General features: G+C 59.3%; 1 protein-coding gene across 2 annotated transcripts in view; it reads right to left on the bottom strand.

Moving 5' to 3' along the window:
• PSD (pleckstrin and Sec7 domain containing) overlaps positions 1-13,593 on the bottom strand; it is a 45,913-nt gene that overhangs the window by 9,477 nt on the left and 22,843 nt on the right. For both annotated transcript variants that reach the window (XM_062580153.1, XM_062580154.1), the window contains exons 6-10: positions 12,058-12,252; positions 11,450-11,530; positions 10,796-10,908; positions 9,909-9,967; positions 9,239-9,328 (exon numbers count right to left, since the gene is read on the bottom strand). In XM_062580153.1, the coding sequence (XP_062436137.1) occupies positions 9,239-9,328; positions 9,909-9,967; positions 10,796-10,908; positions 11,450-11,530; positions 12,058-12,252 (538 nt within the window). The remainder of the gene's footprint in view (positions 1-9,238; positions 9,329-9,908; positions 9,968-10,795; positions 10,909-11,449; positions 11,531-12,057; positions 12,253-13,593) is intronic.

Here is a 13,593-nt window from a genome sequence, read left to right as displayed (position 1 = left end):
GTGGGAGGGATTCTGCTAAAACGCAGAGTGGAAGAGCTGATGCCAGGAAACGCCTGGGGAGTAATTCTGAATGAAAGCGACGTCTGCACAGTGCCGGAGAACAGCCCAGCAGAGCAAAACACTATAAAAACCTGGGCTCCGGCGCTGTCTACGAGCGCTTCAAAGGACAAACTGCCTTGCAGCTTCAAAAGGTTTGAGCAGCCCCGTCACAAGCACTGACGGCATCACCCAGGCCTGCTGAGGGCAGAGGCTGGAAAGCACCGTCACCCCAGAAACGGGGCACTGGGAAGCGGGCTGGCCGGCGCTCTGTGCGGCCAGGGACCCCAAGAGACAAATACGAGGGCTGAGGAGGGCAGGGGGAGCAGGCAATACAAAATTTTACATCTACATTTAAATCTTGCCAAAACTTTGCTTGGCCAAACGCCATCCCCAACTGACAGCTGTTTGAAGCCTTCTACAGAACGAATCTGGTGGTCTCAGTCCAACTCCTAGCTGAGGAGATGCACCGCAACTGCAAACTCTGTCCCTGCTTTTCTGTCCCCCCCAGCAGTACTGCTCTCTGTCTGTCCACTGACCTCCCCGCTTTTTGGCTCAATAACTCTTTTTGATGGGGCAGACTGAACTGTCTGGGCTCCTGAACGCAAACTCTCAACAGCTGCATCAGTAGGGGCCAGAGGCAACGACCTCGCAGCTCAGCTTACTCTCCAGGCTGTCACTGCTCTCTGAACTCCCAAGGAGCAAAAGGCTGGCACTCCTCGACATCTCTGAATTTGCAAGGGCTGCCCGAGAGAAAGCAGGGCAGAGGGCTGGCCCTGTGCCACCAAGATTGATCCCAAGCGCAGGTCTGTTTGTCATCACAGGGCTGTGAGCTCACCGCTGCAGCACGCCGGGCGAGGGAGCCAGCCATGCCCTAGCCATGAGCAGCACCAGGGACCCAGCAACACACTGTCCCGAGGGGACTTCTAACCGAACGAATGACCTCTTTCTTCCGCGCCTTCCCTCCTGAAAGAGGGCTGATGGCAGCTCTCCAACTCCTGCTCTTACAAACGTTTCCAGGAGGGGTGGATGCGCTGTGCTGGGCAAGAAGTAAGAAGTGTCTCACCCTCTGCCCCAGCCTTGGTGCCATCACAGAAGTAGAGCCCAGGGAAGCTGCCTGGGGGAGATTCAGGGCTTTTTTGGGGGGGGGGGAGCACAGGCAGTAAGCAATCCTCTAAGTAGCTTTGGCACAGACAGGACTGAACTGGGGGCTGTAACTCTCCTCTGTGCTGGACATGCTGGGCTAAGGCAGGAATTCAGGCATGGAGCAGAGAGGGTTAACCCTTTCTGAGGTTCCTCTGGTAAAGACCACGATTGTTACGGACGCATTACAGAAGCGACCAGTCCCTTTTCCAGGGTGCTGGTTCTTGAGCTTAGCAACGTAATATCCAGCTCCCAGAGCTGCAAGCTGCCCTGTGCGGATCAAGATTCCTCCTCTTCCTGCCAGCACGGAGAAAAGTCACGGCCGTGTGACATTTTGCAAAAGAGACTTCACAGCTACAAAGCACCCTCCCTGCAGATCTTCCTCCTTTCTCCGTGCCCGGCAGCGTTTCAACAGGGGAGCTCAGGCAGCGGCTTTCCCTAACTTTTCCTCGGCAGAAGCCTTTCCCTGCGCCCAGCCGCAAAGCCTCGTCTGCCCCTCAGGCAGTCGGACCCCCCCGGCTGCGACGCGACGAGCGGCGCTGTCAGACCGGGGCCTCCGCCAGGGCGGGCGGCCCCGGCCCTACCTACGCCAGGTCCCTTATTCGCCTTGGCAGCAGCCCCCTGCCGCCGTCCGCCCCCCGCCACCCGTGCCCCCTTCCGCCCCCCCGGCGCGGGTGCCGCAGGAGCGGAACGAGGGGCCCCCGTCCGCCCCCCGCTACCGCGCTGCAGGCTCCTGCGTCAGCCCAGAGGAGCAGGGCGGCTCGGGGGCAGCCAGACTTCCCTCCCCTTCGTCAGGGCTGCGGTGGGCACGGCGTCCCGTGCGCCACCGTCAGCCCCGCGGCAGGCGGCAGGAGCGGGCGGAGGGGAAGGGAAGGGCTGCACCCCCCGCCCGGCGCTCCGCGGCCTCCCCGCGGCGCCCCTCGCGCAGCGGCCGCCCGCGGGCCCGCTGCTGCCGCGGCCCGCCCGGCCCGGCCCGGCCCGGCCCCCCCGCCCGGGGCGGCGTCCCCCCCCGCGCCGCCGGGACCCGAGACCCCCCAGAGCGACGCCGGCCCGCGCCGAGCAGCCGCCGGCCGCGCACTGCCCGCGCCTCCCCTCGCCCCGCGGGGCGGCGAGCCGGGCAGCGGCGGGAGCGGGGCGAGCGGCGCCCGCCCCCCGCCCGCCGCTGCGCTCGGCGCTGCACAGCCCCGCGCCGCCGCCGCCCCGGCCCTTACCGGCTTCTTCTTGCGGCGGCTCTGGAGGCGGCTCACCACCAGGTCGGTGTAGAGCACCGGCTTGAGCGTGCGGGAGCGCTGCGGCCAGCCGTAGCAGAAGGTCTCCACGCCGCGGTAGTTGCGCCCGTAGCGCACCGAGCACATGGAGCGGGACCGCATGCGCCCCGCGCTGCTGTTGATGCTGTTCACGCCGATCATCCTGCCGCCGCCCGCCGGCTCCGCTCCGCTCGGGGAGGGGGTCGGGTGGGGGCGCCCTGCCCGGCCCGGCCCAGCCCTGCCCGCGCTGCGGCCCCGGCCCGCTCCGCCGCCGCCGCCTGTTGAAGCCGGGCCGGGCCGGGCAGCGCTCGGCGGCGGCTGCCGGGGGGCGGCGCGGCCCCCGCCCCGCCCCGCCCCGCCCGCAGCCAATGGCGGCCCGCGGCGGCGGCGCCCGGCCCGGCCCGGCCCGGCCCGGCCCGGCTCGGCCCGCGGGCGGCGGCCGCGAGGCCCGAGGGGCGCGCAGGGCCGAGCGGGCGCGGCGGGGCTGCGGCGCCCCGCGCAAGATGGAGGCCGCGGGCGTCGCCCGGCAGCGCGGGGCTCCGCCCGCCCGGCCCCACGGTCCCCAGACCCCCACGGCGCCAGGCCCCCACGGCGCCAGGCCCCCACAGCCCCACGGCCCCAGGCCCGCGGTGCCCAGCGCAGGGAGCGCCCCAGTGGGCAGCGCTGGGCCTGGCCGGGGTGCGGGGCCGGGCTCCCGGGCGCTGAGCCCCGCTCCCAGCCTTTTCCCCGCGCCCCGCCGGCGCCTTGCCGCATCTGCTCGCCGGGAGCCCCGCGCGCGGCCCCGGGCCCCACGGCGCAGTGGGGCAGAGCGGGCCGCGCCGGGAGGCCTGCGTGGGCTCCCGTGAAACGCGGCCCCGAGGCGCCGGGTGCTGCGCCACTCTTCTGTGGCCCAGGTGGCCCCCACTTCCTGGCCCAGTGGGGGTTTTAGCAAATCTGCGTGGTGCCCGGAGCTGCCTCCGTGGCCAGGAGGCCTCGCTCCGCTCGCCCGTTGGAGCCAGGGCAGGCTGGCACGGCGGCAGGAGCGTCACGCCTTCCCGTGTGCGGGACGTGACCCTGGGCACGGGCACCACGCGCCGTCAGAGCTGTCCTCAGTGCGCGAGCTGGCCTCATCCTGCCTCCTTTTTGCTTCACGAGCCAGCTGCAGTGAGAGCAGCAGCGGGGCCACTGGGCCCTCGTGTTCACCGACACGTCAGGGTGGGGGGCAGCAGGAGAGCTGGTGGTGAGACCTCGGAGACTTGGTGAGCTCCAGCCTAGGGCTGGCAGCCAGAGAAGCTAGACAGCGGTGCCCTGGGACCAGGGTGTACCTGAACCCACTAGGGAGCCACTTCTGTACTGGGTCACACCAGGCCTCCCCCAGTGACGTTCAGCAGAGGGTCCCAAAACCCCCAGGTCTGATCCTCCCTCCTGGGGCAGTCCCCTGGCTGGCGAGGCTCTGAGGCTTTCCATCGCCGTCAGGCAGCAGCCTCCGCGGCGCCAAGCAGGCGTGCATCCTGCAGCGGGGCTGCAGTGACGCTGCCCGCCGTGCACGCGCCCCGGGAGCAGCTGAGTCTGCCCCAGTATGGCCAGGGGCAGGCAGCGCCGCCGGCCCCGTGCCAGCTGCATGGGCTTCAGCACAGCGGCCGGAGCTGGACTGGGCTGTGAGAACTGAGGAGCTCCAAAGAGGCAAGAGTGGCCAGAGACTTGGGTCTGGCAGAGATGGGCTTAGGGCCTCAATCTTTGATGCCCATCCCATACTTCCCTCTGCTGCCTGTCCCTTCTCTGGGTCCAGGACAGAAGGGGAGATCTGTAGCTAGAGCTGCTCGGTCAGGTATGGGCAGGACATAGACACTCTGGCCAGCTGCTCCTGAAGAACCAGCAGGCTGGGCATCATTGGAGAAAGCAGGAGGATCAATGTTTAATCTATTTAGGCTTGACTGAGCAGGAGATGTGGCCAGCAAAGAAGGGGAAATTTTCCACTGTGTCGTAATCGCTTGGCATCACCATCACTGAACAACACTTGCAAGGGAGGGGGCCTGGGCACTGGGCTGCGCGCATCAGGCATGTTGGGCCAGGATGAGCAGGCTGCTCCTGAGGCCCACGGGCCCCGGGGAGAGCCATGGGAGACAGAGGTGCAAGGCCGGGTATCGCTCCTGGGGAGAAACCGTGGCTGAGGAGCGCAGGCGAAAGAGTATCTCGGGGGATTAGACCGAGCAAGCGTTCCTGTGATTATAGCTCAGAGGTGGGAGACGGGGCTTTCTTCCCACGTCTGCTAATCACTTACCCAGCACTCTGAGCGTTTGATCTCTGCGGTTGTGCCTCCAAGCGGTAAAGTGGGGGCCGATCCCGCCCTCCTCCCCCAGGGGATCTGACTGCATTGTGAGGTTTAATTCATTAACTCGGTGAAATGCTCCAGGCTCCTTGGCTGGAATGTAGCACAAATTTGGCTCACTCCTGCAAATGCTAGGCAGTGCTGGGGAGAAACAGGGTCTGGTTTGGCCCCACTGCATTGCTGAAGACCCACCGACAAAGGAGAAAGTTAAGCTGTAAGGGTAAGGAAGGTAGGGAAGATACAAGGCTCAGCAAACTGATCAATCATGTAAAGGGCAAATCCACATCTGGAGTATAATGTACAACTAACAACAGTCAGTGAAATCTCGGGAGGTCGGGGCTAAAGAGAAGCTAACCAAAATATTACCAGCTTTAGTATGTCCAGCTTTGCCTCTCTCCTTGCTGGTCGGGCAGTTGTTTTCACTTTGGCACAGGAGTTAAAAACCAAGCCTGCAGTTGTGGGTGTCCTGCAGCACTGCATCATGCAGCTTCGTTGCTCTGTATGTCCCCAGCTCGCTCCCTCCCCTGCTGGAGAGCCCACCCAGGGACAGGCCTCACCCTTGAGCAGAGAGGTAGGCAGCCCTGCCTGCGGAGCTCGCTGCTCCAGGGGAGGCTTCAGCGCTAGTGAAAATGGTTTCCAGGCCTGGTATTTGATCACCAGTAAGGCAATGCATCGCTGCATTGCACCAGGAGCAGCACCAGCCAAGGGCACAGCAAGAAAGGGGTCGTGAGGGGGATGTGGTGCTCCACTGGGAAATCACGGTGTTTTGGTTTCTTCAGCATAAAACTGATTGTTTGCATGGATTATCTAGGTGCAGACAAAGTTCTTGTCTGACTCAAGCCACCACCCGCTCTCAGGCGTCATGCTGCATTTGTCCTGGGACTCCCTGCACTTGGAGCCGACGGGAGCATGCAGGGTCCGCGCGGGTCACCCATCCTGACACCCTCCCCAGAGCCACGGGGAACAGCTGGCTTGGTGTCCCTCGCAGCCACGTTGTGCTCCCCTGCTGTCCCTGGGTGCCCACTCCCCAGGCCCCCGACTGTGAGTGCTCTAGGGCAGCGGCCACCAGCTGTGATGCCTGTGGTTTACCAGCCTGCGCCAGCTTCCTGGACAGGCGTGGGAAGAGTCGCCAGCACCCTCCTTCTGCACTGCTGGGGCTGCCCATGAGGCACCCCGGGGCTTTGGGAAGCTCCTCTGAGGCCTGCCAGCACGTCGCCTCCCCTGCAGCCCTAGTGTGTGCTCCTGGAGCGCTAAAATTAGCTGGCCAGCTGTGCAGCACGCTCGCACAGGAGCCTCGGTCCCCAGGTACAGCCCGCGAGCCAGGCTTGTCAGGGAGGCGACATCCTATATGGGCTAGGGCAGGCTGCAGCAGGGAGGGGAGCAGGAGAAGCTTTCCCCACCTCTCTGCCGGCAGAGCCTGCAAGGAGACCAACGTACCAGGTAGCCTAAAGCCTGCGGCAGGGAGCAAGGGTCTCCTCCTGCTGTGCCCAGCAAAGGCTGCTGCGGAGCAGCAAAGTCCTCAGCCCTGTGCCCCCTTCACTGCTCCCCTCCCCAGCACCGGCCAACAGCACCTTCCCCAACGCGCTGCCCTGTGCCCCCTGCTCTCCCTCGTGTGCCCTGGAGGGCACCGGTGCTCAGGGCAGAGGAGTGCGATGCAGGAGCTGCAGCCTCCCCCCCCCCATGCCATTCCTCTGAGGTGCCTTTTGCTCCCACTCCCCTGCACGGCTCTGGTACAGAGGCGGCAGAAAGGCATCTGTGCGAAGCACTGCAGCTGCGGAGGGAACAGTCCATTTTTAGCAGAGCAGCCTCCCCGCTGCCGGGTTCCCGGCAGAGCTGTGCGGGGATGCGCTTGCTCCTCATCTGGCGCAGCTCTGCAGCCTTCCCCTCGCCACCCCCCGCCCGGGAGCAATGCTGCCTTACACCACGCACACGTTCTGGCCCCTCTTTAACAGAAAGCTTAGTTCTCCAGCACTCACTTGCTGCCCTGTCTCACACTGGTTGGGATCTGACAAGATAATTTGAACATTGCCTGTTTAAACTGCCAGTACTTTTGGGGGTGGAAATTTAACCCATGAGCTAGGTCCCAGAGAGAAAGCAACAACACAAGGGTGCCACAGCACCTGAAATGCATGAACCCAACTGTAGGACTCCAGGAGCTTCAAAAGTGGCACATTGAGGAGCCTGCATATTTTGGATGCTTTAGGGCTGAGCAGCACTGGAGGGCAGAGGTTCAGAGTCTTCATTTTGGGGGTTTCTATTCTACTTTGGGTGCCTAAAGCCTTTTCTGGAGCTCGGTTTAAAATTAGATAAGACTTTTTTTCTGAGTAACTCCTTTTACTGGAGAAGCGTGGGCTGAGAGGGAGGACAGCCCTATTGAGAGCTCTTGGTAACCCCTTAATGAAGGGGCAAGTGACACAGCTAGGAATAGGCCCACAAATGGCTGAAAACAGAGCCAGCTTTTCACCCTGCATTACGTTTTTTTTATCAATCCCCACTAGTGTTTCTGGCACCGTGTGGAAGCCTGTTTTTCACTTCATGAGTGTTTTCCAACTGTAGCACTTCACAAACATGAATGATTTCTGCCCTGCAGGTCCCATGGGAACTAATACTATTCCCAGGGCCCAGAATGGAGAAATGAAGGCCCAGAAATAGCAAGCATCTGGCCCCAGGTGCACCCTCGATTAGACCCCAGTGCTGGGCCGGGAAGCCATTTCCTAGGCTTGCGCGTTAGCCTCAAGGTCAGGCTGTCCCCATTGGCACCCGCGGGACTGCTGCCTTGCAGCAGCCAGAGCCCACGTTACAGCCAGCAAGCAATTTTTCTCTCACACACGCACTAGCTGAACCACTCTGCTCCTGCACTAGTTGTGACGGTCAGGAAAAGAAAAGGGCCACGACAGAGAAACGCAATCAGGTCAAGGCTCGACGTGCTCAGGGAGCGCCACCTCCATGACGAACACCACGGAGGGAGCGGAGCCCTGCCGGGCCACGCAGGCCCTCCCACGGCTGCTGCTCCAGTGCGCGCGAGCGGCGTGCGTGTGCATCAGTTTGGAGACGCGAGAAGCCGTTGTGTGTCAGCACCTCCACAGCCACGTCACAGCCAGGCCCCGCAGCAGAGCCGGGCACCTGCCAGCAGGGGCCAGGGCGACTGGGGGCCATGGTTCATGGGCAAGGCGGTGGAGCAGTGGGGAGGGGAAGGCTTCCTTCCCTGCTTCCTTCCCAGCGTGACTTACCTGGGAAGGAGCCAGCTCACACTGTCATTATCAGCCCCTGCCAGTGGCCTGGTGCAGTCACCCACCGATGCACCGGCCCCTTTCCCTCCTCCGACCGGCCTCTTGGAGGTGCTCCTGGGCCAACCTCACTTGGTGGTTAACGCCATGCCCTGCTCTAGCCTGTTTGGAGGCACTTCACCAGCTCCTGTGAACATGGACACGCCTCCCCCTGCAAAGCTTGACGGCTCAAACTGGGTCACACAGCAAAGACAGGACCCCCCCCTCCCAAGTCACAGAAGCATTGCTAATTTCCAGCTCCAGGGCGTTAACCATTGGCACACCCTTCCCATCTCTGTGCCTTGCCCACATCTCCAGAAATGTTTCCTCTGCCACTAGACATGGCTTTCTTCCCCGGGCCTGACCTTGGGTTCAGGGCCCAGTGCTCCAAGGCCCTCTCCAGGGAACCAGGAAGGACTAAGTACTGTGCTGCCAATGCCATAAAGCCTCTGGCTGCAGCTGGGCAAACAACCCCTAGAAAGCTGCCCCAGACATCCCTCTCTTCTCCGCTGTGTGGCCTGTGCAAGAGCAGCAACGGCATCCAGGACCCCAGCCTGATGTCCTCCTGGAGAAACAAGGCATCCTGGGTCCCCTCAGCAATGTATGAGGCTCTCAGCACTGTGTCCTTGCCTACTGGGACACGTGGGCGAGCTGCCTTCTCCCTAGCTGCACCAGTGGTGTCCAGGCTGCCTCAGCTGTAGCCCTCCTGGGAGGCTAGCATGCCCTTCCTGGCTTTGCTGGCCACAGCAGGGCACTTGGGGACTTTGCAAGCCCTTTGCAACACCTTGGCAGCAGTAACCACACCAGCTTTATTAAACCCTCCTAGATTGCTTACATCCACAAAATCAGCCTGGGCCAGCGCAGCCAGCTTTACTTGGTTATTCAGCACGCCATTTTCCTGCCTGTTGGACTCCCCTATGTACACATGAAGCTTTCACGAGGTGTGTGAAAGGCTTTCAAAACCTGGAGTTGCCTTGAGACCGTTTGATTGGGCAACAGTTGCCTGGGAGTGGCAATAGCTTTGTTCCACCTCAGAGAGCAACAAATCTCCCACAGAAGCAAAGCCCAGCTCCAAGGAAAGCTTGGAGAGAAATCACTACTCCTGCCTCAGCTCCAACAGCTTAACACAAGCACAAGGATGGACACATTCATTGCATCGCATGCAGCCACCCATGTGACCCCACCCAAAACTCATCATTCCTGCTGCTCAGCTGACCACAGAAAGCAACTGGATTTACCTTGAGCAGCTCCTTGGGGAAATCATTGCCTCCGTTGAGCCCCTCCAAGTTGCCAATGAAATCCGAGCAGGACATTCTCTTCCCAATGTTCTGGGGGAGCCGAGGAAGAGAAATGCGGCAGGTTACTGTTGGGCCAGAGGGCTAATGCTGGCTGGAGAAGGTTCCCACAGCCCAGGAACAAGTTCCCCATTCTCTGGTAAAAGGTGAGTAGTCAGCCAGGTCTCCAGAAGGCCGTTTGGAGGTGTGGGGAAGCCTCCTGCTTTGCTTAGACTCCAGGTATTTTTAAAACCTTCCTTTCTCAAAGTTCAGTACTACCTTCCCTCCATGTCAGCCAGTTTCTGATTCTCATTGCCACCCTCTCCCTGCCCGTTTTCGTCTTGTATCCTCATTCTACCCCTAAATCTTCCAGCTTAATGTGTCTCCTTCATAGCCCCATTCTCTTCTTCACCAGCTTCCTCTCTCTCATTTAGGCTTTCTTCTCTTTCTTCCACAGACACTTCAGGGTTGAACAGCCCCTATGGGACCAGGGTGGACTGCATAACCCCTGTGCCTCCTGCTTACCCAGCTCTGTCCTTGGGAAGTCCTCACTCTTCCCCTGGGACCTGCAGTTTGGGACAGTGGTGATCGAAAGGGCAGGGGACAGACCAGGCTGACAGCAGTGGGAACTTACATGTCCATGAAGATCTGTGTTGAGCAGCATCAGGGCACAGGTCAGCGTGTGCGCTCCATCTGCAGCACAAGCATGGGACAGGTGATCAGAGACCCTGGGAATTGCCCTGCAGTTTGGGCTCTATCCACTTGGGATGTCAGGTGTGATACAGGGGCTTTGGGTGAGCCCAAGATGCTCCTGAGCCCATTCCTCCCACCCTGGGCACACAGGGACACACAGCATTCAGCATGGTGCTCACAGCACATAGACAGGTAGATAGGAGGCCATTAAATTAAAGCTGACCCCCAAACTGGGCAAACAAACCCTGCAGCCCCTTCAGCCAGGCAGTGATGCTGAACTAATATTGCACAGCTCCTAGCACGGGCAAAGTGGCAACAACACAGCCCTTTTCCAGCCAGACAGCCAAAAATTCACCTGCCCACAGAGCCAAACCAGGGCAGATTTCAGCATGTGAACACACAGAGGAGGGGTGCAAAGATGTAAAACATTCAGGTAAAATAGTACAATCTGGGTGCTTCCCTGGGCCCTGCTGAGTGCCAGGCACCGGAGTTTTCTCACCTGGCTGTTCCTTGAGGCATGGATCTGAGAGCTGCGTCTATGTGGTGAGGAGGGCTTTCTCTCGCCTCTGGAGCTAATCTGCTCAAGGTCAGAATTAAGGATGGTTTGAGCCCTAATTGTGCATCCTCAGACTGGAGCAGGTTTTAACAAAACTATCTAAAGTGCCTGAAGTAGTCTGAGGGAAATGATGGCATCACTGTAACAGGGGCTTTTGCCTAAGGCTCTTAGACTGCTCTCTAATTTCAGTTTGAGACCCTTCTCCAAGTTATGAACACACTCTTGCATAGAAACATGCACACACACACGTGCACACACACAGAGTTTCTTACCCTCAGAAGAGATGGCATTGGGATTACACTCATAATAACGTTGGGAAAAATGAGCCAGCACTCGCTCTCGCTCTTGTGTCTCTCCCATCAAGGCCAGCTCCTTTAGAAAGGACCTGAAGAAGCAGCAGTGTTGGTTGCAGGTACAGCCCTCTCTAACCCAGTCTGGGCAGCTGTGGAACTGCCCTTTCTGTCCCTTCCTGGAGATCCCATGTCTGATGTGTGAAGCCCTGATTTCTTATATCCTTCCCAGGCAGCAGCAGGACTTCCCTCCAAGCCCATGGTATCATACCCTGCCAGCACAACAGGGCGTTAGGCACTAGCCACTACACTGGGAAACGAGGTCAGGTTGGCACTGAAGGCTCTGTGCTTAAAGACTGGCAACTCTGTCCTAGGTGAACTTGAGCAGTGCTGAACTGCACTGGCCTGTGAGCTAAGACCAGGGATGCTCTCCCTCTGTTGTGTGGCTGGGAAGCCACCTAGGAAAATGAATCTCTCTATTTAAGAGGTAGAGGGGGGATCTCCAGGTGGGAGCAGTGGGGCCTGCCTCCTCCTGCAGATCTCAGCGTGGGTGAGGAGCTGCAGAAAGTATGATCTGCTGGGACCATCTCAGGTGGCCATGACACACGCACACATGCACACACACACAATTCTGACCTGAGAGCTTGGTCCAGACTCATCCCTGTGAATACGAAGAACTTCAGATATTCCCCTGCCACCATTTTGCTGAACTCATTGCTGAAAAAGAAAGGAAGGAGCGAGAGTGGGATCGACTAGACCATGGGGACAGCAATGTCCCCACAGGATAATGACAAGGAGAGGAGGGATGGAGTGGATTTCAGTAGGCTGGGCACCCCCCAGGAGAATGAAGGCAGTTCTGGGGGAAGTGCGCTGAGGACAAGCACGCCACAAAGTTCTGCAAAACTCAGCGGAATCATCCACAGATCCAATGGAGCATTCAGTATGTAAGAAAAATTGGAGAAGAGAGCCAGTCCCCTGTGCCCCTAACACCTTGCAGAAGGTGTCCCCACCAAGATGCAATCATGGTAGAGGGTACCAAAACCTTCATGTCTCTTGGGTATTAAGACCTATAGAGGGAACACCTGGTACAGGCAGGCTGTTGTGGGGAGAGGGCTTTGGGATCCCTCCAGCTATTTTCTGACAACCCTGTGCCCTACAGGGCAGCTGTGGGTGCACCAGTGGGGCAGGTGGGTGGAATGATAGCCTTGCAGAGCAGGCTGTTCCTTGTGAATACCCACACGTACTTCTTCCCCAAGTGACGGGCCACATCTGCTTTTTTAAAGCCATCTAAGTTGTAGAGTCGCTTGGCGAGGCGTTTGGCAGCCTCCAGGTCAGCTTTGTGCCCATTGGAGAGGGTGTCCGTGCTGCCCAGAGCAAGCTGCTCCATGCTGTCCATCTCCGAGTCTGAGTCAGAAACCAGCTGGCTCAGGGGGTGGTTGCTGCAATGGAAACACACTTCATGTTAGTCTGCCAACAGATCCTCTGCTCTTTCAGCTTCTCTAGAAATCCAGGCTCCTCACTCTGCTTTGGAGGCCAGTTACTCACTGCTGGGGTGCATTATGAACGGTTAGAGATGATCAGAGGCTGGGTCTAGGCCCTAAGGGAAGGTTTGGGGATGTGGCTGGAAGAGAGAAGAGGTGACAGGACAGTTCCAGTGAATTATGACAGGACCAAGTGACCTAAAGCCATTTCCAAACTGGATGCAGACAGACTCATCCCGTGAGCGCTTCTCTGCAGCAGGGCTCTGGGCCAAGAGTGCTGACCATATTGAATTTCAGACATGTACTACCACTAACTCACTTCTTGCTAGTAGCCTCTTTCTCCCTTCCAGGCCTACATCCTACTGAGGAAATGCTTGGTGGTTATCCTCAAGCTTGGCTGAGGATGTCAAGCACTCTGCTCAGGGAAGGAGACAAATGTAGGACAAATACCCAGAGCAGAAGGCATGATGGCCATCAACATATATCTACTCTGGAGAATGGGTAACTCACCCAGTAAGTCTAAGCAGCCGCCCAGTCTAGAAAGGAAAAGCCTGCATGGGCCTAGACCTGAGCCCACCTATGGGGACAGATCATAGCCATCATGGGGCTTCTCACTGTCATTAGCCAGAGCCTTTCTCTCCGAGCTTTCCAAAAGCTTTTCTCCAGGAGGCCCATCATGTTTGCCTTCTTACAAGTGCAGAGACCAAAGCAGCGGTGAGATGACCAGCGCTCAGATGACCAGTCTAAGGTCATCCAGCATGCTGAGAGCAGAGTCAGAAACTGAACCCACATCTCCTAAGCCTCAGGCTAGAGTCTGGCCCATAAACTATGTTTCCAGCCTCTAAAATGGAGGCAACAGACTGCTGCTAGTCCCTCAGGTAACCAGTGAAGCTGGAAGAGGAGAGACTTAGCTTCACAGCTTAGGCCTCCTCTCTGCTCTGCACCAAACCCCTGTCCTGTGATGGACTCCAAAGGCCTTAGAGGGATTGCCCCAAACTCCCCGACCCTGCAGCCATAACATGTCATGTGCAGGCTGAGGCTCTGCCAAGCTCAGCTATAGCAGAAACCTCCTTCCTCATCCCAAACACTCACTGCTAGGCCCACTTCCAGCATCCTTGGTGCTGGAGGGCCAGGGCACACACTTCTGTAGTACCCACACCCCAACCCTTTTGGTCCTGGTCCTGGAAACTGCTGGCACCAGCCACCGCCTCAACCCCTCTGTGCTGGCAAATGTGGCTACAGAGCACTTCACAGGTCTCCTGACTGTCCTGGAACTGCCACGCTATTTTGTCTCACCAG

This window comes from Rhea pennata, chromosome 7 (genome assembly GCF_028389875.1).
Source record: "Rhea pennata isolate bPtePen1 chromosome 7, bPtePen1.pri, whole genome shotgun sequence".
In the NCBI taxonomy this organism is placed as follows: Eukaryota; Metazoa; Chordata; class Aves; order Rheiformes; family Rheidae; genus Rhea; species Rhea pennata.
This window is presented reverse-complemented; position numbering and strand designations above follow the sequence as displayed.